We start from the raw sequence: 27,792 nt of genomic DNA on the forward strand, positions 1-27,792 counted from the left end.
GTAAGGGACACAGAGATGTAAGGAATGTAGGGATGGAATGAATGTATGGATGAAAAGAATGTAGGGCTGAAGAGAATGTAGGGATGAAAAGAATGAATGGATGAAAAGAATGTAGGGATGAAAAGAATGAATGGATGAAAAGAATGAAGGGATGAAGAGATGTAAGAGATGAAGAAATGTAAGGAATGTCGGGATGAAAAGAATGCAGAGATGTAAGGGATGCACACGGGAGTAATAAACTGAACACGTTTACCCTGCTAATAAGTTGAGTCAATAAGCTAAGAAGATAAATACAACAAATTAAATGAATGCAGAAAATAAAATATACATATATATATGTATGTTTAGCAGGTAGATCTGCATCCCTCGGCGGTCGCTATGGCGGTGCTATCGGCAGGAATGGCGTGGTAAGAGAGGAGCTGTTAAAATAGGCACATCTGCCATACCGACAGTACTCTCTACATGCAGACCTAATTTCACGTAGGGGTGTTTGAAAGCCCCAAAATCATGATCCCGCGGGAACAAAGGCATGTCCTGTCTTTTTGCATCTTTAGTCATTGGGGGCGACAAGTGCCACGGTCGAACTATTTACTTGAATCTGTGTGCGAATCGATTTAGTGTGTGGATCAAAGCGAAGGGGCAAAAAAATAAGTCACCTAAGGAATCGTTATCGTAAGTAATAAATATACAACTAATACAGTTGGGAAAAGGTCATTTAGATCGATATAAATACATGTAGTCATGAAACATTTGTATTTAAATTAATTTCTAATAACATTGAAACTGGCGGTTGGGTACGATACTCGCAAGTTATAATCATGTTTCGTACGAAGTGGTAACACGTTTTATATTTTCTCATTTTCATATTTTTCATTTAACATGTTATGTTTAGTCGCGATGAATTAAAATGTTTTCTCTTTTTAGTAAGGAACACGATCACTCTTCTTTCTACCAGTTCTTGCAAATGGAGCACAGTCATAAGAATACTGACTGTTATTTTTTCTACTATTCTACATGCAAAAAGGTAAGTTTGTTTTATGGACAATGTGTGCGGATCGTTAATAATATTTAACTGTTTTGATAGAACTTAAATTGATTGTATATTTGTTCCATATTGTTTCTGATTCAATGAATTCAGGAGGTTAGATCAGCCATGTTGGAGCGTAGGTTCTACGATATTCGTCTTTTTAAAATAATTGGCAAATTAATCACCTATATATGATAATATTACTTTTCTTTTAATTATTTGAACATTATTTTACTGTTTTAAAGTTACTTTCAAGATTTATTTTATGTGGTGCTGAAAATAATGCATTATGTCGTTAATAACTTTAACGTTATTATATTACGATATTTGTCATTAAATATCATTTATTTCCATTTTATAAGATGCTTTTAAAAACATGAAAAATTATAAAATTTGTAATAAGTTATAGTTTGCAGTATTGAAATTTTCAAATAAGCACTGCAGCTATCTATAATTATAATATATATTTATAATATATTGTTGTTTTATTCCTTTTATATTAGGACATTTTTCATTTTTATTAATTTACAACAATTATGTTTCAAGGGTGATAATTGTCCATTCAGACATGAACCGTCTGCTTTGGGTTGTGAAACAATGTGCATATATTGGCAGCAGGGTAAATGTCTAGAGGAGCATTGTAATTTTAGACATATGGAATTAAAAGTAAGTATATTAAGTAATGTTGTAATTACACATTGATTGGATAAGCGAATAAATATTTATTCAATTTTTATCTGTGTCAATTGAACAGAAAAATCGCAAGACAATTCCATGTTATTGGGAAACACAGCCTGGAGGTTGTAGGAAACCTCATTGTTCATTTATGCATAAGAATGCTCGTACAATTTCTAGTGACCCTATTAATCCGGTCAAAAATACTGATTTAACATCAAAGACGCTAAACCAAGAATGGTTAAATCGTCAAGGTAAAAAAACATTTCGATTAATATAAACGTTTTCATGGCTGTCGTGTTGTATATAAAAAAGAATGTTCATTTTTGTTATCGATAGATGACACAAAGTATGATGGTAGTAGCACCGAATCGGATCAAGGTAGAGGAAGCAGCGAAGCAGGCAGTTTTATTGGCAGTCCAGCTGTTGATCCTCTTATCGTCAAATTTGAAGAAGGTATGAGGCTTTACTAGCCCCCCCGTCCATCTTACAGCGTACCTTACCTAGCATCGACTACTCTTTCCCTTCCGCCCAATCTACAGATAGTCATAAATATTCCGAATGCACTCAGTATTCCAAGCAATTTGACGATTCCTAATAACGTTTCTAACAATCTCAACGTATTAAATAATATCAATGTGACAAACAATTTGAACATACCAAAGGCTAATGTACAAAATTCACAAACTTCTCCTTGTCACCATGCATTATCATTTTCTCATCCACAAAATTTACATTCACATTCTCCTGGTCAGTCGTTATCACCACTGCAAAATCAACAAAACTCTCCACTAGTTCAACAACCGTCGTATTCATCGATACATAATAGACAAACGTCTCAGCCTCAAACATCAAGATTTCCCTTCTCGTATCTTGAAATGTCATCATACAGACGATTTTAAAATCACGGGAATTAAAATACAAAAGCTTCTGTTGACTAACGATCAGTATGGAAAAGTACATTGATGAAATATTGGGACGAAGGAGAAAGAGTTAACAATGTTACTTGGAACGATTAGATATTATTCTTTGAAAGGTATAAAGTATTGTATAAACGTATATACAACACTTTGTATGAAAGAGTAAGCACATTGTAATCCTCTATTTTACAGTACTGTGCAGATTTTTTTTTTTCTATTTTAATTAAGTATGTAGGCGTTGGCCGGATCAAGGTCACTGCGAGGCCGGTGTCGGCGCCTGTAAAGGGGGGCGACGTAGGGTCGCCGTCGCGAAAGTCGTTCGTTTAACGGACGAGTTTTGATCGGCGTCCGACGAGAACTACGGCAGTCCGGTCGAGATCATTTCATATAAAGATCATTTTCATTGTGAAAACGCCCTACCCCCTATAAGTATCAGAGATTTTAGTACATTTCCGATACTTAATCGATTTTCATTTGACCTATCCAATTATGAAATGAATTGATAGATATATACATATATACATATATATATATATATATATATATAAAAAAAGAAAGTCAAGCTTCTTACGAAAGAACAGTTTTAGATGGTGCATTGATTTGATAGAAAACTTGTTTCATTTTTTGCTGATAGTAATGGTTTTGTATAGTGGCAGATGCACATCAATGTATTGCAAACTTGTACAGAATATTTCAAGTTTCCTCTTCAATAATAAAGACTGCAATATTTCTAATTTTGTGAACTTACAAAAAAATATCTAATTGCCGTTTGATTTACGTAAAAGAAAAATAACATAGAAAATCTATCCAAATATGAGTGTACACCAGAAGATATAGATTTCACTGATTAAGAAAATGGTGATAAGCCAGTAGGTGATCTATATCGTCGTCTTTATTATTGGATAGAATATATGCGAAGGATTTCTTTGAACGTTTCCGTATACATATTGTTTCTTCAAAGTAACAAAGGTGTGCATTGTTGTTTCGATACAATAATCTATTACACATATAATTCTATATACACATGTGGTGTATATTTATGGGGAAGAGGGATAACATGCAACATTTAGATCAATTTGGTAAAACTGTGAAATCAATAACACCTATTAGAAAACACAGTTACACTCGTTCAAAAAAAAAAAAAGAAAAAAACAATAATTGTGTCTTTGAAAAATTATTATAAGCAAAAAAAAAAAATAAAAAATACCTATAACAAAAAAAAAGAAACAAAAAAAAAAAACGTAGATTTGAATATCAATTTTTCCAGGGGCTGCTATATCTAAACTTTGCCTGTAGCCCTCTAACTGCCTATGGCTATCTTTCTCCAGCGGCAGACGCGATGAGCCTCGAATTTTCCCGAATGCCGCAATAGAAAAGCAAGATTGATGAAGTATACTATAACGATATCGAAATGAAACTGTACTGGATGAAATAAGAAGATAGCTATGGGTCGCCGCTTTGCTACACCATAATACGTACACCCTCTCAACACACACACACACACACACGATCCGAAAGAACTCGCACAGATTTCTCGACACTAAATTTCACATCCGAGAATGATTAGGGTGAAAAAACAGTATGTTTATTTTTATGAAGATTAAATTTTTTATGTAACGTGATGTTTAAAATCTGTTCTTCGTCGAGTATCAAGTGTAATCGGTTTAGAAACAATGAATTTGTTTATAATTTATAATTCGATTACGCTTGAAATTCGATCAACTACGAATTGAAAAAAGATAATGAGAAAAAGTATAAATTGCTTGAGTCGAATACTGCCTGCTTTTCTTCTCCGTGCAATAATTGCATATATATCGTTACATGCGATTCAGTCTACCACAATTTTTTCTTCGAAAGATAGAATAAAAGCGAAGGCAAACTCGAGTTTGCATTGAAACGGATATACAAAAGCAGTATCCGATTTAACCGTATCCCAGCCTTGATTTAGTGCATACGCATATAAAACGAACATAATGCCTTCATATGTTTTGGCTTCCCGTAAATATTAGCGACTTTCAAAATGGCATGGGATAAGATATAACAAACACAACGGTGATAGCTGTTCGTACACGGACGAAAATTTGTTACATCAGCGTGATAGAATTGTGCTGGTATTGTGTCAAGTTAAAAAGAAAAAAAAAAATAATAATAACTCTTGTAACTTCTTAATCATATTGTAAATTGTTCAGCGTGAAACGTGAATTATGTCGTTTCGCTTCTCTTCAAGCCAGAATCATGTTATATATCAAATTCTCATAGCTTGTTCATTTTTCAATTAATTAAAGGGAAGAGAGAGAGTGAGAGTGAGAGACAGAGAGAGAGAGAGAGCGAGAGAGTAAAAAAAGGGAAAGGATATAGAAATTGCACGCATTAAGCAATAAATCATAGAATAAAAACTACAGTACCGATACAAAAATGCTGTGTCTATAAATACACAAATAAACGAATAATTATTTATTTGTGTATTTACAGAGGGTATCAAATAATAAATGCGACTTAATATCACGTATTATATGTATACACACAGGAACATATTTAAGCAAAGAATATAAAAAAGAAAAAAAAAAAAAAAAAGAAAGAGAGCGGAATTCGGTGGAGTAGTACGTATAAAAAAAAAATTGTTTCAGTCGCGCGATATGATATAATATATTGCTTCGTTTTACGTTAGATACAATGGAAAAAAAAAATAGTAGTGTTTTTGAATGTATAACTAATACTAGATTCCAGTGCAAAATAAGAATATATATACATATATATTATTTATTATTTTTATTACGGAATACTATTTGCGTCTATAGGCACCGTGTGAACAAGAGACACGATGGGAAAAAGAAACCGAATATAATCCTCAATTGCGAGAAAGCCGTAAACAGCATGTTCAAGAAAGAAAAATAAAAAAAAAAAAACTAATCATGTATTTAAAACTATTAACGGTATTTACGATTCAGATAATTGTCGTGTAATTTAAATGTCGAAGTTTGTACGGATAGAATTCTACGTTCTAGTCCTTGCATATTAGATTCTCTTTAACCATTTGTTCCGATGAAAGAAATGGAAACGATAACGTGTCTTATGTAGTTTATCCGCAGCGGAGGATTTCTTTGTAATCATGTACTTATATACATAGACAGGAGAAGGAAATATTTCAAAGCCGAGTAAAGAATGAAAGAAATTGATAAAAAGAAGAATGATCGTTTGTGTACTTGACGACCACAAGTATCGGCAGCTATCTGATCGATTAATTCCGTGAATTTATGAAAATATGATAAATAGAATGTAAAATAATGAAGCCGTGGGAGGCGGGACACAGTTTTAGACTCCGTTGTACGGGTTGCGCGGTTGATGGTAGCGAACGATTTACAAAGGATAATCCGAATTTTCGACTTAAGAAATAATACCGACGATTAATTGGCTTTCGGCGAATAACGCTTGTTCGTGCGACGGATCGGTGGCTGTTTTCCGACGGCGTTTCACAGCCCCCGGCGGTGGACGGCGCGACGGGTGGCATGCTCCGACGGCGGACGAAAGGGTTGCGCGATATTTCGGTGGTCCTGCGTCCAGCGGACAGAACTCCGGTGACCAGAGTTCTCCAGAGGACGAAATTCTAAAGAATCGACTAATCTCGTTCGTCGTGGCAGATGTACCGGTCTCGCCTAACCACCGAATTTTCTACACCTCGCGACAACCCTTCCGGGTAAGGCGACGGGGTTCACCGACCTATCGTCCGTTACAAGAACGCGGAAGAATAATTAACGCAGAATCAATAATTGCAGGCGTTTGTACGTGGAGGGTATACGATGATTTTGCAAACTCTAAAGTAAAACTGAATATTTGCGATTGTTGCTTTTTACTCTCTTCGGAACAGATGGGCTGTAACGCGAGTCATTTCTTCGCGAGTGCGTGTGTGCGTGATTATAAGATACGAAATAGTGGAAAAATTAATGCCGATTTATGAAAGAAAGATCAGCAGCTGGACTCGTGTCGCCGGCGACGACCTGAAACTTTGCTTTTATTCAGCATTCAATCTTTTAGTCGTAAGATCGACGATATTAATTATAAACATCACATTAGTTGTAACGAATCTTTATATCGCTTTTTTTCCCCCCGCGTTGTTAGTTCATTCTATTTTTTTTTTTTTTTGTAAGGGCTCCTTTTGTTTGTTTTTTTGTCCTTTTAAAGGGGACCCACGAATGTTGTGTCTCTGATAATATTTTTGTAATTGTTAATTATCGAGTGTGGTCCAGCTGCAATCATTGTTCTTAATTATTGTCCTCCATCCGGGAGATGGTTTTCTATTCGAATTATTATTTTCTTTCGTCGTGTTTTACTTTTTCTTTATTTTTTTTCCCTTTTTCTAATTTATTGTTATTCACTGCCTCGAGGCGGTCGCAAGGATCGTTACTTACTTTATCCGAATTGTAACATCGTGATATTAAGTCATGGAAATCGAAAAGAGACCTTTTGTTTAACGACAATTCTCATCGAATCATGTTCATTATTACCTTGTCGAAGCATTTTTTAAAAACGAATCACGAGGAATTGTCGTTGTGTCTTGGTTTAACCATCCGTGTAAATTAATTTTCATGATTAATGGCGAAACAAAAAAAAAAAACAATAAGAGAGAGTGAGAGAGTGAGGGAAAAGCGAATCCTTTTCTGGATCTCGATAACAAAAGGGACTCGATTTGAAAGAGATTATATGCTGGATATTTGCGATACGTAATTCCGCACTATGTGAATCGATGTAAATGAATGGAAATAATTATTATTATTTATTGAGATGGTACTTGGATTTCAATAAACTTGATGCTATGAAAGGAAAGGAGAAAGCAACGCTAGCGTGACAGAGACGATTTCAAACATTCTTGATCATGTAGTTAAAAGAAAAAGAAAAACCAACAAAATATTAATCGTCTCTGTACACTGTTTCTTTGTACTTATTATCAACGTTCTGTCAAATTCATTCACTGGGAGCTAAGCGAAACTATTGCAAATAGTAAACATTGTCTTTAAAAAGAAAAGTACATTTTGTTAACGAGCTTAAGAATCGCTTCGATCGATCATTTACTATTTAAATAAGTTCCTTAGCTCGTCAAATTACGTTTCCTCGTGTTCCACTAATTTCTCTTCGACGTTTTTGTAAATCAGCGCTGTTCGAAAGATTGTAAAATATCACCCGTGATTCCATTTCCTCGATTTGAAACTTACTCGACCCATGTAACAATTCAGCGAGGCGGTTTTAATTTTTTGTAACGCATTGTTTATAAACATTGTATCCCAATTAAAAACGTTTTACGACATCTAACGAAACGGACGATAATTTCATTTGAAAATTCGGCTCTCACCGAAGAAACTTGTTTTCTGTTCTTCTTTTTGTTCGATCGAATATCTGGAGAAAAAAAAAAAACAGCAATGTATTTCAGTAGGGAGGGATTGAAAGAAAAATGCAAGCGACGACGACGATAATGATTCACCTATCGGAAAGATATCTGGAAAAATTTGGGAAATGAAAGTGAAAAGAGGAGAGAAGAAGTGGAGATTTGCTGTCCATAAAACTCTGTCCAAGGTGTATCGATCAAAGTATTGGAACTGTACTTGTACTAAACATCCTCCTTTTGCTGAGTTTCCTAGTTTGATATTATTCTAATCAAAAGAACCAAAAGTAAAAAAAATAAAAAAAAAAAAATAAAAAAGAAATAGACGCTGGCAAGAATGACGAAAAACGTGCAGGATTCAAGCTAGTTGCTAACGACTCGAATAAAATCCATTAGACTAAAAAACAAAAACCACAAAGTAGAATATCATGTTCAAATAAAAAAGAGGCATATAGAAAGACACAGACACAAAAATGATAATGGATTTAGCAACGAGCCTCGACCCAGCGTCAAAAAAGGAGTACTGGCGTTGAAAATCAACACTAACCATAAATTCTTGCAATTTTGCACTGTGTTTCTTACAGAGTCAGACAATGAAAGTGTACCGTCCCCGGTTAAGCCGCAGCCGAGGGTTCCTTACTGTAAAACCTACGAAGAGATACGATTGGAGGAGATCCAAGCTGAGAGCGCAGCCTATTATTCCTACCAGATGGAAGACTCTCAGAGCGACGTGGCTGGTGACAAGAGCAAGGCACGTAAGACCCGAAGGACATGCCTGCAACCTAATAACGAGGTGAACGATGAGAACACGAAAAAGGGTTTGGACTTTGAGGTATTGACTTTGGAAGAGATCCGTCGTCGAAAGAGGCGTAAAGCTATGGAGGAAAACGAAACGAAAGAGTCTGACGAGAAGGAAGAATCGAGCAGCGACTTCCTGAAGGATGCTATCAACACGTTGGCTGAAATGAGGGACATTACTTCCGTGAGGGGAGTGAAGAGACCGTTGGAGGAGTCTGAGGAAGACACGGACAGATGTAAAGTCAGGTGCGATGCTAATCGTGCTAACTTTGGTAACGTTCCACCGGTTAAACTTCGAAGATCACCGAAGAGGTTCACTTCGGTAGCGAAGAATGATTCGGAGGAGACTAACGAAGGGAGAAAGAGTCCTGTAGATAGATTAGGTAATTCGGAGTCTAGTGTCGCTAGGAGGAAAGAGGTGGAGATCAGACTTTGTGACAGTAGTACGGATGAAACGTTAATGAAAAGCGAGGAGAGAGATTCAGGTGACATTGAGGAAGCAAAGGAAAGTATGATTTCTTGCGACAGTTTGTTGAACGTGAACGAGGACGAGTATCTAACGTTAGATATGGCGTCTGATGATATCCTAAAGGACATCGACGCTTTGCTGAAGGAGAAAAGCTCGGTTTGAAGAGAACAGACAGAGATTCAAAGGGACATGTTACTTATGAAATGATATTTTATTCTCCTTTTTCGTTTCATCGTTTAGCTTGCTTTTTCACGGTGTTTTTAGACGAAGAATTCACTGCTGTGTTCATTCATAGCTGATTGATAGATAAATTGTGTATAGTTTTTCTTCTTTTTTTTTTAAAATGACAAATTGCGAAAGATGAGAACTAAGGGTGTTAATAAATAATGGTCTCGATATTGGTCATAATTTTTGATATTTCAGTGTTTTAAATGAATTGTATCTTTGTCATTGCGTTTGATGCAAATTCAGTGCATTTCTTTTAATTTATATGCTTCATTTGCATAGTAATTATATTTCTGTATGTACATAGATTATCGAACGACTCGAACGAATTAGTGACAGAAAATTTCAACTTCATATAATGATTCTTTCGATTACATAAAGGCACTTTATTGAAAAGATCATTTGTTTTCTTGGAGCAATTTGCTTGGTTCTAAATTTTCTTTAAAAATAGTGTACCTTTAGTAAAGTATAAATTGTAATCGAAAGAAATATTGACGCGTTTGAAATTTGAAGATAGAAAATGATATCGAGAAGAAGAAATATTTTCACGTACTCAAAAAACAAGGGAAATGTGTTCTTTAATGATTATTTCATTCCGTACGTTGATAACTAACTAATAAGTATAAAAAAATATTATTGCAATCTAATGGAGAAGAAAATGGTAACCCTTCACGGTCCAATTTTTCCTTACTTTCGAATGGATTATTCAAATTGATGGTGAACAAATTGCCTATACCATAATATGTATTATAGCAATGTAACTTTTAATTCATAATGGTGTTGGGCTTTTAAAATGAAACGTAACAACAGAACATATCAAAGTATATGTTAGAGAAAATGGTAAGGAACCTGAAGGGACTCTTCAGTTTTAGTAATAATGTCTTTGAAATAATATTAATATTCATTGAAATATTTATTTGTCAAATATTAGATTTGATTCTCTATTTGATAATGAATCCTTAGAACAAATTAGCACTTTTGCTATTATAATTAAAATTTATAAATTTATCTCAAATACCAGTTTCTAAATACACAGTTTGACTTCTATATTTGACTTCTAACAACACAAGCAATCATGTGTAGAATAAATTAAGAAGATTATTAGTTTCCTTGATACTGGACCGTCAAGGGAAATTTATGTCACAAAATACAATTTTTCCATTGTTATTTATCGATCAATTTCCACGTTCAAATCTTTGTAAATTAAACAAATTACTTACCGTAACATTATCTATATTAGAACACTAGTTTATAATTTAATTTTACGTGTTTTTTGTATGAAGGGAAAACTAGCAAATTTTAACAAAGAACCTATGCAGCGTAGTTAAATTTTTGTTTATATAAATCAAGTAATTGACGTTCGAAATTTTAGTGAAATTGTATTCTTGAATTTGAAAAGCAGTTGGAAAAAAAGTCATTAGTAAAAGGAATTGGTGTAAACTACATAAAACTCTATTTTGTAAATGACTCGAACTTTTCAAATTTCAGTATTACATTAGTTTTATTTAATTAAATTTCTATCGCGAATATTGATATTTTCCGAGAGGTGTTAATTGTGCTGTCATTTCCGGTAATTATTCTTTCAGAACGAAGATGTTGGATAAATTGAAGTACCTTCTAATTGTATAATAAAACAAAAAGTATTCAATTGGAACAAATACACAATTGTTACATTTGCAAACTATTGGTCGTTTGTTTTTTTTTCTCTCTCACTCACATTGAATTATAATAAAAAAAAGAATGCGAAACCTGCCTTAGCTATAATTTTCTGATCTGATTTTAATTGGATCACGAATTGACCCGACTCCACCGATGTTTAATAAATGTCTTTATTTCGAATACAACACTGCAGATCTCGATAAGTGCAACTTACAATTGCACGTTTTCTTACAAAAGTGTCTCTTTGTTCTATCAACGATTCAAAGGTGAACATTTGTTCGTCCTACCTGGTCATCAAGGTAAGTTAATTAAAATGGGGTAGGTAGTATGAGATTGTTTAAATGCACACACTATTTATTTCGAATGCATAATCGTACGGCTAAACATACCTGGTTTCGCTTCATTCGGATTTGAATCATTCTTGCACCGGATATACAAATGATGATGAATCGAGCTCTCTTTTTTTTTTTTTAATCGGATATTTGGGGGATTAGAATCAACTATATATAAATGTCGATACCTTTACGATGTACACACAACAAACGTTCAATTACTCTTGCTTCGTTTCTCTTCCTTATTACGAATATAAATAATACCGACCTTAAAAACTATTTTACGCTCTTTTTTTTTCTTCTTATTTATTTATTTGCCTATAGAGATTACGTCTAAGAAACTGTGGTTAAAAATCTCTGCGAGACTTTCCTTATTCATTTCTCACTGATGCACATCTTCTTCGCTTCTTTTCGTAAACTGTTTCTCGATTGATCACGCGTGATTCGAATAAATTAAAAGAAAGAAAAGATCGTCGCCTGAAAACAAATTCCTTTGCAAGAAGGATTTTTAATCTCTATTCGTTATTCTTAATAAAATAATCGGCAGATACTTTTGCTATCTATATTGCTCGACTACCATCGAGACGAAAATATTGCTAAAATGTTTCTCATGGTGTCGTCATGGATCACCGTAAGAAACGCTAACGTATCTGCAAGTTGAACGCTGTTTCATTCCTAATTTCCTTCGAAACAGAGGAGAGATTTCCTTCGGTATACCGATAACTATTTGAACAGCTAGTCGATGAAACGATAACAACTAGAAACGTAAAAGAGATCTTTAAGCGATTAAACACTACTGGCGCAGCTGTTACGAAGATTCTTTGTTGCTTGTTTTTCGTTCGACAACGATAACACGGATAAAGAGATTATTAAAAGACGAGTTGTGAACCTATTCCTCTCTTTTTCCCTCTTCTTTTAGGCGTGTACGAGTATAAAGAGTACGGTTTGCAATTCACTCAACGTAACTTCGATGAGTACTGAAACAATGATTAAAAAGCATTAACAATGTATGCTGTAACACGTACACGCCTGTTAATTTATAAAAAAAGAAACGTCCCTTGCGAGCAGAGCTTTCTGTCTCGATGAAAAACGTACGCCATGAAAACAATAGATTCTCTGTGAAAAAAAAAATCGAAAAGTCCTTTACGCCTTTCCAATTCGATGCTAAATGATCGAAGATCGAGCGTCGTGGAGCGCCATCTTTGAAGCTGGCGCGCCTGCGCGGACAGCCAATCACGTGACCCCCACCCCGGAAGTCGAGGATTCAATTGTAATTTTGGAAACTAAACGTCGGATTGGAAAATGGTAAAGGACTTTTCGATTTCTTTCGACTCAAAGAATTCATATTTTTCACGATGTATATTTTTCTTTCTTGAGACACCCTGTACATGCGATATCTTGTGTCAAGCTTGACACCCTATCATACGAATGTCTCCTAATATCATCATCATTATCGCCTTCCTTCTTCTTTAAAAGGTTTCGAACTTTATCAAAAACTAACTATCTTTCATCGATTTCGAACGTCTTCTCCTTGCGTTTTCCTGTATCTAACGTTTGTCAACTAACGTAAGTGAAAGAAGCTCAAGTCTATGGAGAGGATGTCGATACCGATGACCACCACGGTCACTGGAGCCTGGGGGACCAATATTGGGCTGCCATGTCTGGTGCTGGTTGTCCTGGTACAGCGATTGGAACGCTGACACCCGGTGATATCAAACCTAGAATCGATATCAAGATTATTTCATAAATTTCCTTATCTGCGAATTGAATTCCGAGTTAGTTTTAGATTCAGGCTCGACCACTTCTCGTTTGCAAGGATATCCCAATTAGGAAGGTTTCTTAAATAGTAACGATTGAAAGTGAAAAACCATCAAAGCGGAGTCGAAGATAGGGTGACAGAAAATTGGAACCATGAAAAGGGGTGTTCTTAACGCAGAAGCGAATATGATCCATTACCAGCAGGCTGGATAGCGTGTTATCCATGGTAGTCCATTGGCTAAAGTGCAAGCAGCGAGTGCAGTGAGTGCGGTAGACACTCACCGGTCGAGCTGGTGTTCTGATTGTACTGATTCAGGCCCGCGGCGTGGTATGGTTGAGTGGGGCTGCAGGTGGGTCGTGCCCCGTACCCAAGATGCAGAGGTTCGTAACTCGGAGGACGAGCAACACCGCAGGAATAGCCGTTGTCCCGTTGTTGAAGACAGGCACCGGGACTGGGACCCACTGTCATACCTACGGTCATACCCATAGGACCCATTCCACCTCCGGTCGACAGAGAGGACATGCTGCTGGTTGTGTGCTGGTTCTGTTGGCTGCTACCGGACATTGTGAAGCTCGGCATGGATGTCATGGGGCTAAAATATTCGAAGTAGAGACTTTTAATTATTTTCTCTTCATCTATTTCTGGTATCTTTAACTGGACACGAGGGTTCTAAATCATAATTAGCTGTCGAATCAACGAGGATCGTGGTAATTCTTACCTGTACGAGTCAGGCATGCTGGGTATCCCAGGATAAACGGCGGTGGGTGCGAAACCATGATGTATCCTAGGGGGAGAGGGCGGTGCTTGTGGTGGTGGTTGACCAGCCAAAATACCCGAGGCTGGTGGTGGAGTCGGATGACCAGCACCGACCAAGCTTACCCCACCTGTGTGTTGTTGCTGTTGCTGCGACTGTTGCTGCTGCTGTTGCTGTTGTTGCTGTTGTTGCTGCTGGTGTTGCGGGTTGTCCCTCCGTTGCGTGCGCAATTTCTCTTCGCGCCGCCACTTCGCTCGCCGATTCGAAAACCAGACCTGAGTTAGTAAACGAGAGGACAGACGAAGATACAGGTCAATCGCTAGGCTACAGTATTCCGCGGACGAAATAAATTTTCCACTTCGCGAACACGTCGGCAAAATGCTTCCTATGGATGTGTTTTAGAATTTTAAGAAACCACCTTAAAAATCGGATTTCTTTCGGTTTCAAACGACAGATTTACGCGGAAAATATAGTCACCTGTATTCGTGCTTCCGGTAGACCGATCTTCCCGGCCAGTCTCTCCCTGGCGAAAACGTCCGGGTAATGGGTTCTCTCGAATTCCTTCTCGAGCGCGTCGATCTGTTCGTTACTGAAACTTGTACGATTCCTTTGAAGCTTCCTTTTTAAACGGAGACGCGCCTGATCGTCGTCCGTACCTCCAGACACACTTCCGGCGTTGCTGTTGTCGCCGCCGCTGTTCGTCTCGTCCGAGTGTGCTCCACCTTCGAGCTCTGCCACTGCAACACACGAACAAACATGTTAGAAAAGAATAAAAGAAACAACAAATTTCAAAGGATAATCGTGGATTAGAAAAATCCTCTTCTTGATCGAAACAATCCAACTTTTTACTGACTCTATCTTTTTAGTTTTCCTTGTTTTTTTTTTCAAGGGTTGTCGACAGAACCCTTCGTCAGTTTTCTTATATAAATATCCATGTGCGTAGAGAGGGACGCGCGTGTGTGAGAACTGGCATAGAGAGGGGTGGTAGGCAGGCGTTGCTGGGTGAACCTTATCGTCGGTTTCTGGGTGAACGCGTCGAGGCGTCACTGGGTTTTGGCTCGACGACGAGAACTACGAGAGAGGGATGGGGTTGGAGGGTGGAGAAGCTGGTGGAATGGCTAGAGGAGGGAGAGAGCGAAGGGGGATGCACGATAAGACGCGAAGCGTCCCAACGCCAACGTTCCTGATCTCCCTAGCACGATACGCCTCTGTCATCCACCCCAAACTGCCACCCTTTCTCTCTCTTTTCCTTCCGTTTTCATCCTTTCTATTGCTATTTCTCCTTTTTTTTTTTCTTTCATTTGCTGCTTCTATCTTCCACCTTCTCCTTTTAATTTCCACCCCCTTCACCGATCTCTCTTTCCTTCCCATGCCGGTAATCTTTGTTCTCTTACCTCTTCGACGCGCTAATGGAAACCTGATAACAACTTCGATAGAGTCTCTTACCCTTGCACCCTTTGCTTCGCGCCTCTACCCTGACATTTCTCTTGGCTCGCTCCTTTTCTACCTTCGTTTACCTCACGAGAGAGTTTCTTGGTTCGTGTCGAAAGAAGACAGGTGTCGAATGCAGTTATTGACACACTGATCATTGATTATTTTATAATTATTATCAATATTTTCTGACCGGTCCCATTCTTAGTCTTCGTAGGGTTAGAAGGGTTTCCCTACTATTATAATAATTCTCAGCAAAAGCTTATTAAAAATATGAAAGATTCAGTGATGTCGATAATACCTCTCAAAGTAATCGTATTCATAATTTCTCTGATTTCTCAAAATTTATTTTCCCACTTCCCGTGTTCCGCGCTATTATTACGAGTTATTAAAGCGATAGAAGTAACGCGATTAACGTTACAAAAGTGTTGGTGCGTTAATAGGAAGATGAAAATGAAGTCGGCCATCGCGGTCGAGTTAGCTCGAATCCGGGTTGGTGGATAACACGTTGGAGAAGGATACGAGAGAGATTCGGTTGGGGCGAGAGCAAAGGACGTAGGGCAAAAGCAAAGAGAAACTCCGATTCCCCTCCGCCCGAGTTACATCTTCTCGCTTCCAACATCTGTCGTCGTTCTTTGCTTTTTCCAGACAGCCTGAATCTCTGGCTGCAATTACAATAGCCTTATCCCCGTAATCTCATCAAATATTCAGGATACCGTGTTAAAATATCTTTGTTACAAGATATTATCTTACCGCTATGGAAAAATGTGTTAGGGTTACATTAGCCTCAGGATTTTTCTGCGAAATTTTACACTGGTATCATTAATGAGAATAAAGGTAATTATATGAAAAGATTTTTGAATAAATAAAATTTCTAAAATTATCATAGACAGTTCTGTACGAATGCACCGTCGCCAAAGTGTCGCTGAAAATCTCTGATTCTGGGTCAACGGACGCGGAGAAGGTAGAAGAATAATGAGGGATCGTAAAAGCGTGAGCTGGCTACGCTCGCGAAACCGTTAAAAACACGGTGAAAAAAAAGAGTGGGAACGCAGGAAAGATGGCGAACTCGTTATGGGGGTTAATGGTTTTGAACACACGAGTGGCGAGCGGTGCATTATTAACGCCGATAATGGCCGCGGCTAAATGCTAAACGTCACCCCTGCGATCCGAATTCGAATATTTCTATCGCACTCCTGTTACAATGAAGATCCCGGATCGAAGCTTACATCCGATCGTGGTGCTCGAAGAAATCGTCAAGACCAACCCGCGCGGACCACAAAGAAACTCTTAAACTGTTGTACGCGTGCCTTTCTGCCTCCTCGAGAGGCCCTCGAGGAAGAGTAGTTTTGTCGCGTAATCGCCCGTTCCTATGCGAACCACTCGACTTTCGATACGAAACAATGGCTACACTTAAACAATAACGCTATTAAAGCGGGGCCACGATGGTGAGTTTAAAACGGTGCGTGGCTCACTCGTGGCCGACTGTTACCATTCAGAAAAGAATCTTTTCGAACGTGAAATGGCGAACGTGCGGTGGCCAAGTACCAGTTTTTAATACGCTCGAGTTCACTTTTTCATCTCCGGAAAACTATATCGAATTTCTACCAGTGGTTTTAGAGGGTTTATACGTTGCAGGTTTTAGAAAATTTATCCTACTTACCGGTAATCGACGCTTGGTATATAATTAAAAAGGGCGAAGAAAGAAACTTTGAGATGGTGTGACCGTGCTAAAGGGGGTTGCCAGAGGCGGAAAAGGGGGGGACCAGATGTACTATTCTCCGCATCGAATGCTAGAATAGCCGTCGATGATACAGATGTTAGCCGGATTATTCGCGGTGTTCAACGAAGCGGAGAGGAAGTCAGGGCCGAAAATTCGGCAAAAACCGGCGCAGCATTAAGGGTCGCCTAATAACGCGTAATACCTCCTCCTATATCCCACCCTGTGTCGCACGTTTTTATTATCCTTCTGGCGTCGCCTGGATGCTTTCCTCGCGAACGAACCCTGCAACGCCATAGGTGAATCGTCGAAGGAGGGGTTCGACCGAGCCTGGTTAGGGGGGAAAATGAAAAAGATCACGCACATTGGGCGAACGCGACACCTCGTACCACCCCTGGACGCGACGATTATCATTTTGAAATCGAGTAGAAAAGCCAGTCGGTGACAACAGCCGGGGTCATGGTGCGTTAGTAACGGCCATTCATCGAATGCACCGGGAAAAAAAGAATGGTCGACGCGTATGGGGTGGGGTTGCTGAGGTGTGGGGGTTGAGGATGAGAGGAACCATTACTCGACCTGTTAACTGGCTAATTTTTACCAATCCCTATCTTTTTGCTAGAAACGTACAATTTTAGAATTAATGTTTAGGGGTTGAATTAGATGACACGGGGATTACTAGTAACCTATACCCTCGAATATAATTAAATTTTTTCGAATTTTTATATGAATCACCCCCTGCGTAATTATCAATGGGAAAATGATTAGGATGATAACCAGCAATGGGTGTTGGATATCGAGTGGTTCATAAGCGACTAGTACAAGTTGAGAAGGATCATCCTGGCTACGATACGTTATAGCGTGGCAAGGGGTTGCTCTACTCGATCGGTATCATCCCGCGAGTATAATCCTCTTCGGTCTAATGCCTAATCCTACCGGCAAATTTATTGGATTCTCTTGTCCTTAATGCCGAATATGTGCACCGAGAACTTTCCAGTTTAGTCTCTGGCGAAAATGTATTCTTGGATTAGAGGGGTGACTTTCGTTCAGGCTTAGAGAATTGATAGATCTAACTTGATCTGATAACGATCGTGTTAATTAACGCGGCATGTTGCCGTTAGGAAAGAAGTAGACAAAGTGTAAGGAGTTTGGTAATCGATCAACGGAAGGGGTAGAAGAGACAAGTAAGCGGAAAATGGGCAAAGAGAGGGTGAGAAGAAGGGTGAGCGAACGGAAAGGAAAATATTGGAAACTCCATTAGGAGTGGTGCAAGCAGCGGTGCATCGGAATACATAAGCAGCTTTTCCATAGGGAGTAAACGAAGGGAGAAATCAATTCGGAAAAAAGAAAAGCGAGAGGATACAGAGGTTATTACGCGACTCATTTGAAACCTTTCATTCAACCTCTTCTTCGTTTTCTTTAACGATCGTCTTTTATTCTTATTATTGAACCTGGACGTGATTTTAGATTCTTTCGATGTTGGAACACTTGGAACTACTTTATCTTTATTTAAAAATAAACGAAGAAGACTATTCTGAAGAAATAAAACTGGTTATTGATGTACGAAAATCTAATTAACTGAAGAACTGCAAGAAGAATAGAAGGACAATAGCTAATATAAAAATATATCCCCGTTAGAAAAATTGATAGAAATCCAACGTTTCAGGTGTATCAAAGTTTGAACTAAGTAGAGGTAATTAACGAGGGTAAAGGTTATAAGTTGTAAGTGTTGGTAGGTTGGGTGTAAGCTGGGTAATTCGGTCACAATGTAATTAGAAAGTAACGGTCTCGTGTGTTCCTTCGAAATTCGAAGGGTGTGCCAGGGCGAAATCTTCGGCAGCCACTAAATGCAGTGAAATCAGCCGATGATAACGCGGATCCGTGCGGCGCAGAACTCGCGCGATTACTTCCGCCCTCTTGAGTCGCGATGTACTTTTGCAAGTTTCGCCTTGAGACTCCTCTCTCCTTCCGTCCTTCTACCCTCTTCACCACCGCCACCCCCTTACTCTTCCTTCTTCTCCTCTCATTCCATAATTTACGCCACGTCGAGCTGCGGTTAAGCTCCGTTTACGCAGCCGAGTTTCTCCTATCCTCGATTTCCTCGGGGCTTTTGTCGCAATCTAGGGAACCCTAGCCCGTTGCTTTTCGCTAGTTCGCAGACTGGTTCGGTTATAGTTTGCCTGGCTCGTGCAACAGCCGGGACAATCGTCGGTTAAGGAGAAATTAACTGTCGGAATTGTTCGCTGGGAAATGGGAAGAATCGTGCCTTAATACATTGCTTGTTAAATTCCAATTACCACCTTTCCGATTACCCTCTTCGAACGTTCGATAAATTTATTCAAAATTCTAACGCAACTTTAGAAATACAGAGAAGAAAGAAAATTGAATGTCTAAAGGTGGAACGGTTAATTAGCTAACGAAAACTGTCATTACCACAAATTTGATTGATCAAAGCGAGAAAGTAATTGAGCAAGAACACGAAGCAATTTGTAGCGAGTCCACCAAACAAGGCCACCCCCTATTAAACCGCGATGTAAATCAATGACCAAGGGTGATGGTTCGAGGTTGTTTCCCGTGCTCGGCACATACCCGTTGAAAAGCCCTAATTCGTTTACGACTTGCAAAACGAGCCTTTTGGGAGCGTGCAACTGGTAGCCAAACAATTTCTCTATCGTTATACACTCCCGTCGTTCGTCTCCCAGGGGTAACATTGTCGAAATAAAATCGGCTATCGACCGGTGGTTTCGCTTCGGTTACTTGGAAACGAGGGATCTACCTAGAGTTTGCTTCAATTCGAATTGAAAAAATATATTGTTATGGGGTGTGTACTTCCACTTTGGAGAACGTAAGATGTGATATATTTATACAATTTAAGGGATGTTTTCTTTTTCGAATTTTCTGTGAATTATTCACTCTAGAAAGTAGTACTTTAAAAAAGATCGATGATTATACGAAACGATTGATTTTATAATGAATTTCAGAGGAACGAAGGAGGGAGTAACTCGTGTCATCGATCAAAAGCTAGGATAGTCATTAGAAGTCGCCTCAGGTGCGACCAAGTAGCGAATTGTGTTTCAACACGATGTCTCCTCGCTTTGATGGGTCACTTTTATCGATGCTCGTCTCGATAACATTCAACAATTCAAAGTCAGATTTCCCATGGATTAACTAATTCGTCTGCCTCAATTAAATTGTTTATTTCTGTATAAGCGACTAATGAATTTTGATAAAAATTTAAGCATCACCTTCCTATGGATGATATACATAATTAGAGTAGAATCAAACTATTAGAAAAAGTTGTATTTTAATTGATTTTCAAGCCAACTCAAAACTATGAGTATTGCCAATAGGTATGTACTTATATCGATCATTTGAAGACGATACAAGTATCCGTATCCGAAATCCCATGAGGAAGGATCTCTATAACGCAACAATGAAAAGAAGAAAGGCAGGCAACATAGGCTCGTTGTTTCGAATTCCCCATGGGGGATCTGATTGTAAACGAATGCGGCGTGCTCACAGTCTCTCCCTTCATAGACGATTAATCCAGTTTACTCGCAGACGTAGTCTTGGTATGGGGGTCCCTGTAAGCTGAGAATCCGCACAAACGTCCCTCCCGCGCTTAAATATATTCAATTACGAGTCTCGGCCCTGGTGAAAAAAAGAACTCTTCTCTGGCTTTCTTTCCTATTCCCGTTTCTTCTTTTACACCCCGCGACCGTTGCTTTGGTTTTCCATTTCTCGTTTCAACCCCTTCTCGACCGAGAAGGATTCACCGCTAAAATCCTACACGTGTATCCCACCTAGGACAGTGTCGATTCGTTCGTTTCGCCTTTTCTTTTCATTAAAATAGAAGCCATTTAGAAAAATTCAATCTCCTCAAACCGGCATCACGCGCGATCAATTAGTAATTAATAGACAAAGTGTATTCCAAGATGATCCAAAGACTCGTTAAATGTCACAGCCAAGAATAAACGAAATGATATTTTAAAAGAACCATCCGGTGTCTAGGATAGATTAGAAAAGGTCAAGGGTGGCGTACGACGAAACAGGAAGAATCTTTCTCGTCGACGGTGGTTGCATGCTGGATCTGTTCGTTCGAGTCGGATAGAGCAAGGAATAACGCAAAATCGAGGATAGAAACGAAAGGATGGAAAAATAGAGACGGTGAACGAAGAGGAGGGAGGTTGGAAAGGGGAGGGTTAGATAGAGAGAGAGGGAGGGTAAAAAAAAAAAAAGGAGAGCTAAGCCTGCAGGCTGCAGGCAAAGGTATCGGAGTGGCGGGTACTGGCAAAGCGAAAGCAGAAGGGAGACAGGCATCTCGCCCTTCTTTTGTCCCTGGGCCTCGGTCCGATATTGAAATGGAGTCGTTTGAGTGTGAATAATTTGCTTTACCCGGACCATCCCTCCCAACCCCTACCACCCAAACGATTCTACGCTATCCTTTCCTTCTCTTCTCTTCTAGCCGCTCTCTCTTACGATCGACATTACCACATTCCGCGAGTCACGGCTACCGATTTCGAACTTTCCGCTGATTTTAACGTTCAATCTTTGAAATCCACGCTCCTCGCGATCGCGCGATGCACGGATTTGTTGCAGGGAAAACGTGGATAGGTGTTTCTATTTGCCCTTTCATTCGTTTCTTCTTCCAGAGTTTGATTGGAAAATACCTGATTCGTTTCTGTCATGGGGATTGAGAATTTTATTATTTACCGGCACGTAGTCCTAAAATAGTTGTTGCACGCACGTGTTTGTACCTTTCGCACAGAAATGTCACAGCGAAAGGGCAAAGTTTGAGATTGTATTTCACGAGTAATTATAAAACTTGAAGGTAAACGAAGAAATTCAACCTTTTACTTTTTCTTTTTTTTTAACTACCTTCCGTTAGGGAACACGTTAAAAATCAACTCATGTTCGAATTTCGTGACTGATTCTTTGACGAGGCGTCAGACGAGGGAAAAATTCGCGAGCGAAAATGTATCGACGATTATAGATTCCATAGGAGTCGATTCGATCCTTTTTCTTTTCATTCCCTGATGCTGCTTCGGATCGAGTCCACCGGTGAATTTATTAGCGCGAAAATCATAGTCACGCGTGCTGCGTGCGAGGAATCAATTAGCAATTCGTCGGAGTTAAAATTACATCGAGAAACGTCCGATGTAACGTCTGACGATGAAGGGGAATCGGCCATGGACAGTGGATGACAAATTCCCGCTGATTCAGATCACCAGTCGTGGAATGCTAATGGGATACTTAGATATTTAGATTCCCTCCAAATATTCATCGCTATATCAACGAATCATTACACTATTTTTATATAGGATTCGATGATTCAATTGTATTCTAATTTTAGTCAAAAGATTCCTTGAATTCTACCCTGAATAAATTCCAAAATTATCAAGATGATCCTTCATTCGAATGGTGTTGATTTTAATATAAAATTTTTGTTCATCAATATTTATCATTTTAATTGCATTCTTGAAAATCAACGAAATTAAAGATCCTGTAATCACAGGTAAGGATGTTGAAGAATAGACAGAATTGAAAAATGTCGAAGAGGGAGGATCAACTGATTAAGTACGTGTCTGTCGAAGCGACGAAAAAAGCGAAGGTAAGACGCGACCGGATGATGTGCCAACAATGATCGAGAATTCATCAGTGTTTTAGGAGGTCAATGTCACTCGACAGCCGACGAACCAGCATGGATATCTTCTTAAACATGCAGACCGCATACGAGACTCAGTGTATATAATCCAGCTGGTGAACATCGGAAATCAGTCAACTCGAAAACTTGACCGAGTAACTTAGCCTACAGCACAATGAAGGTACCATTGCAGTCTTAAAAAATCATACAATTAATCTTTCGAACAAAATATCAATTCAGTGGTCAAAGTAATTAACTTCGTTCTCTGAATTTTGAAAAACACTCTTTCTCAATTTCTCTGCTTTTTGCAAAGTGAATTTTCAAGTGAGGAAACACTACTGATTAATTAATTTAATTAATCGATCTATTCCTATACAGGTATTCGCAGCTATCGTTCTTCTGGTTGTCGCGGTATCCGCGGAACCACCAAGATACCGTCAACAACAAAGACAATACTACTTTGCAAGACAACAAGAGGAGGCCACCACAGCTGCCAGTGCTCCTTACCCACCTTCCGGATGGAGACCAGCCGGGCCAGCTTTCAATCTCCCTCAGAGAGAAGCTCAGAAGCAATACGGAGCACCAAGCGCACCTCAACAGAATTATGGAGCACCCAGTGCACCACAACAAAATTACGGAGCACCTAGCGCAGCTCAACAGCAATACGGAGCTCCGAACGCACCTCAACAGGGCTACGGTGCCCCAGCTGCTCCTCAACAGCAATACGGTGCCCCGAGCGAACCTCAGTCTCAATACGGACCACCAGCGGTTCCTCAGCAACAGTACGGACCACCGGAAGCTACTACCACCGAAGTCTCTACCAACACGGAAGCGGAAGATGCCACTACTGTCTCCAGTGTCACTGAATCTGAGGTGAGATTACACTGAAAGTCTTTTAGAGTAGTAAAGGGTTAAAAGGAAATAATTTTTTAAAAATTCGATAAATCTCCCTTCGTAAGTTCCAAGTCGAAAGAAGCTTAAAAATTGGAAATTAATCAAGCATCGCTTCAAAGCGAAGAAAATTCTCCGAGGAGTATTGGAATGTTCTTTTTAACGAAACGTAGTATCACGTATTATTGGGCTTGTTATCGTGAACGAGAGTGCAGCCTGTTGGCACGAGCTTGCAGGAATCAAAGGTTCCACGGAATTTTAAATCACACCGTCCGCCCACCCTTCTCGCTACCTCTCTCTCTCTCTCTCTCTGTTTCTCGTTGCTCTCCTTTGACCGTCTTAACGACATTAGTATTCGAGTCGTCGTTTACTTTCGATCGGTGTACAGGCACGCGTGTGCCTCAACCGAATTCAGAGCCGTCGCGTCGGTGACACAATCTGTGATGCAGTCAGCCGTGATTCCACTCCTCAGGATCGTTTACCTTTCCTCTTTCCTCTTGGCACAATTTCGACAAAACTTGGAAACTTTCACACCCGAGTTAAAACACGAAATTGGGATCGGTCCAGTTAAACGTTGAATTCTTTATTTTTTCCAGTCCGAGCCCGTCAACTCTGTGAACGAGCTTGAGGACGAAGAAGTGGACGAACAACAGCCCCAGCAGACCGGCGAGTACTACGTCGCTCTTCCCGATGGACGTCTCCAACGCGTCCGTTATGTGAGCCGCCAGGATGTCGAAGCTATGAAATATTTCGCCAAGATCCGTGCTGAGAACGTGGAACCTCTTCGTGGACCTATTTACTCGTACGCTCCTCTGCAGAAACTGCAGATACTCCCAGCTGGACTTCAAGTGTCCGTTGCACCGGTTGCACCCATTGCAGCTGGATCGGCCGAATCGAAACCGCAAAAATTGGAGATCCAACCGGTCGCCACCCAAGTGCAATATCAGTACGATAATCCTGCTGGTGTACTTCCGTTGTCCCCTGCTTACACCAACTATCAGATACCCGCCACCGATTCTAGATACCTTTTAACTTTGCAGTAAATTATGTAATTAGACGTATCTTGACGAGGACCGTGATGGCTCCTAATTTAACCATTGTAAAGTAACTTGTATAATATACATTGTATAGATATTTATGGTGTTGAGGATGTAACTGTAGGCTAAGGTCGAAACGAGAATAAAGATGATTGAAATCTAATGCTTGTCTTGTCAATTGTGTGAAGGTCTCCTTATCTTTTTAACCATTCCATTCTAACATCCTGACCCACCTTCAAACTTTTCATGCCTTAGAAAAAATCTTTAAACTTCCAGTTTGAAATAATATTTAAGGGAAATTAAAATTGCCATCGACTCTAAGTGATTATAATCCCATTATTACAGGAAGGTAATGAGAGAAATCCTATGAAAGAATATTCTTAGCCACGGCACGTGGACCCAGGTATGTGTTTCTGATGTGTACGTGTAGGGTGGGTGTGTTGGTGGCAGACCCGTCGGCATGTAGACGCGCCTAACCGCAAAATTCCAGAAATTTAATATCTCGCTCGACTCTAGCGGGGTTGGTCGTTTCATAAGTTCACTCCGACACAGCCAATCCCTCGTCAGGATCCTCCTGAAATTCTACGGCCACGTTCCAACCCACCAAAATGTTCTCCCTTTCTCCTCGTAGCTTGCTTTTCATCCTGTTCCGCAACTCAGCCGACCACTTTTCCACCTCTTTGTCCCAATCGAATCGCAAACATTCGTATTTTTTCATTGTAATTCTTTAACAGTAACAATATCTTCCTCTGAATTTCAATTCTTCGTTATTTTGAAGACTACGGAGTCGTAAAGTATTCGAGCTCTGGAGGGTTGATTTATTTAATAAATGTAATGGACACAATATTCTCAAGATCTTCTTCTTTGGTTTTTAACAATCGATGTTGAAAGGAATCGAACGAAACTGGCCAACTTGCCGGGCAAACTTTCCAAACAGTAAGTAAGTAGGGCCGATTTGCGGAGAACAAAGGAATTTCAACGACGTTAAGTACCTTCGAGATGCAAGAGCGAATTTCGAAACCGAATTTCGGACCAATTACTCCGGTCAAGTGGTCAGGAGCAATTAAACTCTGTCGATCTTAAAATTAGAGAAGGTAGCTTGTAAGTTTGCAAGCGGTTGCTTTGAAAGCTCGAGTTTCTTTGGATACTAAGCCTCGCCTCTTCGGATATCTATCTTCTAGATTAACGTTTCGCCAAATTGCTCTTCTGTGATGTGGAATAAAGGGCTGAGTTAAAATCAGAATTGCCTAGCAAGTTTTAACACTTTCAGACCCAAGTGTTTAGTATTACCCATTCGAAACGAATCATTATAATTCAATTAAATTTCTAATAAATTATCCTCGAAATTTTTCTCCATACCTAATCTCCTTTATTATCAAATGTCTAATTTTCAAAATATTATATCATGTATTTGAGAAATGAAAAGGCGTGATACAGAGCCAAATTAAATGAATTATTCTCAAGAAGAAAGAGGATCGATGGAAGTCAAAGATAGAAAATAATTTACTTTGGAAAACAAAGTTTCCAGCCTGATGTTTCATTGCTCCCAGTTTCGCGAAGTCTGCGCCTAAGCAGCTAACCAGCCGGTGCACTTTGTTTCGCCACGAGATATTAATTTTTCCGGAAGTAACCTCCGCCACTTTTTTTTCTCTCCCCTGCCTCGACCGCCACGTTTTTCTCTTTCCCTCGTTTTTTCTAAAGAGTTCCTTGTTTTCATCCGGCGGTGTTATTTTTAAAAGAGTAAAGGAGAAAATATTACGCGTTTAGGGGTGCTATTGCGGACGGACTTTAAATAACCCCATACTTTGCTCTGTGCTGCTATTTTTTATGGTTGTCAAGTTTTGACTTTGATAACTTTAATAAATAATCGGTAAACATTTTTCACGCTTGCGAAGGGAAATATTTTTTCGAAATTCTCACTCGTATCAAGTTTATTATGCAATTAAGGAAGCATCAATTATTCATATTGTAATAATATATTGTTTCAAGTACGTTGTTCATAGATTAATCGTTAGTTATGCAATAGGGGATAAGATAATATTGCAGCTGCATTGTATTCATCGAATGAATTCAATCAGATAAATATACCTTTATTTCATGAACAATGTTTTGCTGTGAAATTTAACACGCGAACATCCGGTCTGTGCAGATGTCTTATCTAGATGCACGTATCATCATATTTTAACTATAGAAGAATAATTAAAGAAGTGACGAAATTTGTATTAAAATATTAATTTTTCTAAATTCGACAACCGTCAGTATTTTCAAAATTATTATTAACCCTCGATAAAATCAATTGAACTCTACAAATAGCCAAGGAACGATCCGAAATAAGGTCATCGACACTCGATCTGCTAATCAACCCTCCTCATTGTACCGTCGAAAAAGCAAACATCACGTCAACCTGACGCCATTCGGGAATAAAGGGCTGCTCGTCAGGTAGACGAGCGTGAGACGACGAGGAGCCCTGAGAACCAGACTACGACCACCCGCAAACACGGAAAAGACTAAACTGTGCGTGCAACAAACGAGAATGTTGATCGAAGAAAGGGAATAGAAGCGGAGGGGTTTTAAGAACAGAGGTGGTACGAAGTCAGGGGGGTGAGGTTTCCTCGCTGACAGAGTCGATTCGAGCCGAGTCATCGACGGGGGTTACCAGCCACGAGTTCCGGATTCTATAGCGACGGAAAGGAGGAGGGTAGGTCGCGTTCTTCGCGTTGTCGAGCACCCGCGGGGTACTCTCTGTTCTCCATCGTTTGTCTCGTTTCAGATTAAGAAAATAGCGGGAGGCCCCCCTTGGTGTCTGTGGGAACACGGCCAAACTTCAGCATATTCTCACAGGAAAAATCATGATAAATTTGGAGAAACAAATTTCAATCGAATCTATTTAACAAATTTTTCTCGACGATTATCGATGAACAATCATGGAGCCTTTTTCTATTTACCGTTCTGTTCCTGAATTAGGGTCTCGCGTAAAATACACACAAGTGTAGAGAAACAGGTCTCGTCTGGCAATCCCACGCGGTAGCAGGCGACAGATGAAAAACAATGAAGGTAGAAGGTAGAAGAGCTCCCACGTA

The 27,792-nt window shown here is 39.3% G+C and overlaps 3 protein-coding genes across 5 annotated transcripts in view; 2 read left to right on the forward strand and 1 right to left on the reverse strand.

Annotated features, from left to right (window-relative positions):
- Positions 1-695: 695 nt before the first annotated feature.
- On the forward strand, positions 696-11,162 carry LOC114877947 (zinc finger CCCH domain-containing protein 11A-like). Its single transcript, XM_029191151.2, has 6 exons — positions 696-835; positions 925-1,024; positions 1,574-1,693; positions 1,782-1,956; positions 2,042-2,158; positions 8,581-11,162. The coding sequence occupies exons 1-6, from the start codon at positions 819-821 to the stop codon at positions 9,423-9,425; spliced, it is 1,374 nt and encodes a 457-aa protein (XP_029046984.2). The 5' UTR covers positions 696-818; the 3' UTR covers positions 9,426-11,162.
- A 1,657-nt stretch (positions 11,163-12,819) lies between these two features.
- Positions 12,820-27,792, reverse strand: part of LOC114877946 (paired box protein Pax-6-like) — a 59,396-nt gene continuing 44,423 nt past the window's right edge. For all 3 annotated transcript variants that reach the window (XM_046286623.1, XM_046286622.1, XM_029191149.2), the window contains 4 exons: positions 14,470-14,729; positions 13,957-14,267; positions 13,520-13,830; positions 12,820-13,197 (listed from right to left, as the gene is read on the reverse strand). In XM_046286623.1, coding sequence (XP_046142579.1) covers positions 13,103-13,197; positions 13,520-13,830; positions 13,957-14,267; positions 14,470-14,729 — 977 coding nt within the window. In that variant the 3' untranslated portion in view covers positions 12,820-13,102. The remainder of the gene's footprint in view (positions 13,198-13,519; positions 13,831-13,956; positions 14,268-14,469; positions 14,730-27,792) is intronic.
- Positions 22,925-24,875, forward strand: LOC114877948 (zinc metalloprotease ZmpB-like). Its single transcript, XM_029191152.2, has 3 exons — positions 22,925-22,965; positions 23,163-23,657; positions 24,272-24,875. The coding sequence occupies exons 1-3, from the start codon at positions 22,960-22,962 to the stop codon at positions 24,716-24,718; spliced, it is 948 nt and encodes a 315-aa protein (XP_029046985.1). The 5' UTR covers positions 22,925-22,959; the 3' UTR covers positions 24,719-24,875.

The sequence above is a fragment of the Osmia bicornis genome, chromosome 8 (genome assembly GCF_907164935.1).
Source record: "Osmia bicornis bicornis chromosome 8, iOsmBic2.1, whole genome shotgun sequence".
In the NCBI taxonomy this organism is placed as follows: Eukaryota; Metazoa; Arthropoda; class Insecta; order Hymenoptera; family Megachilidae; genus Osmia; species Osmia bicornis.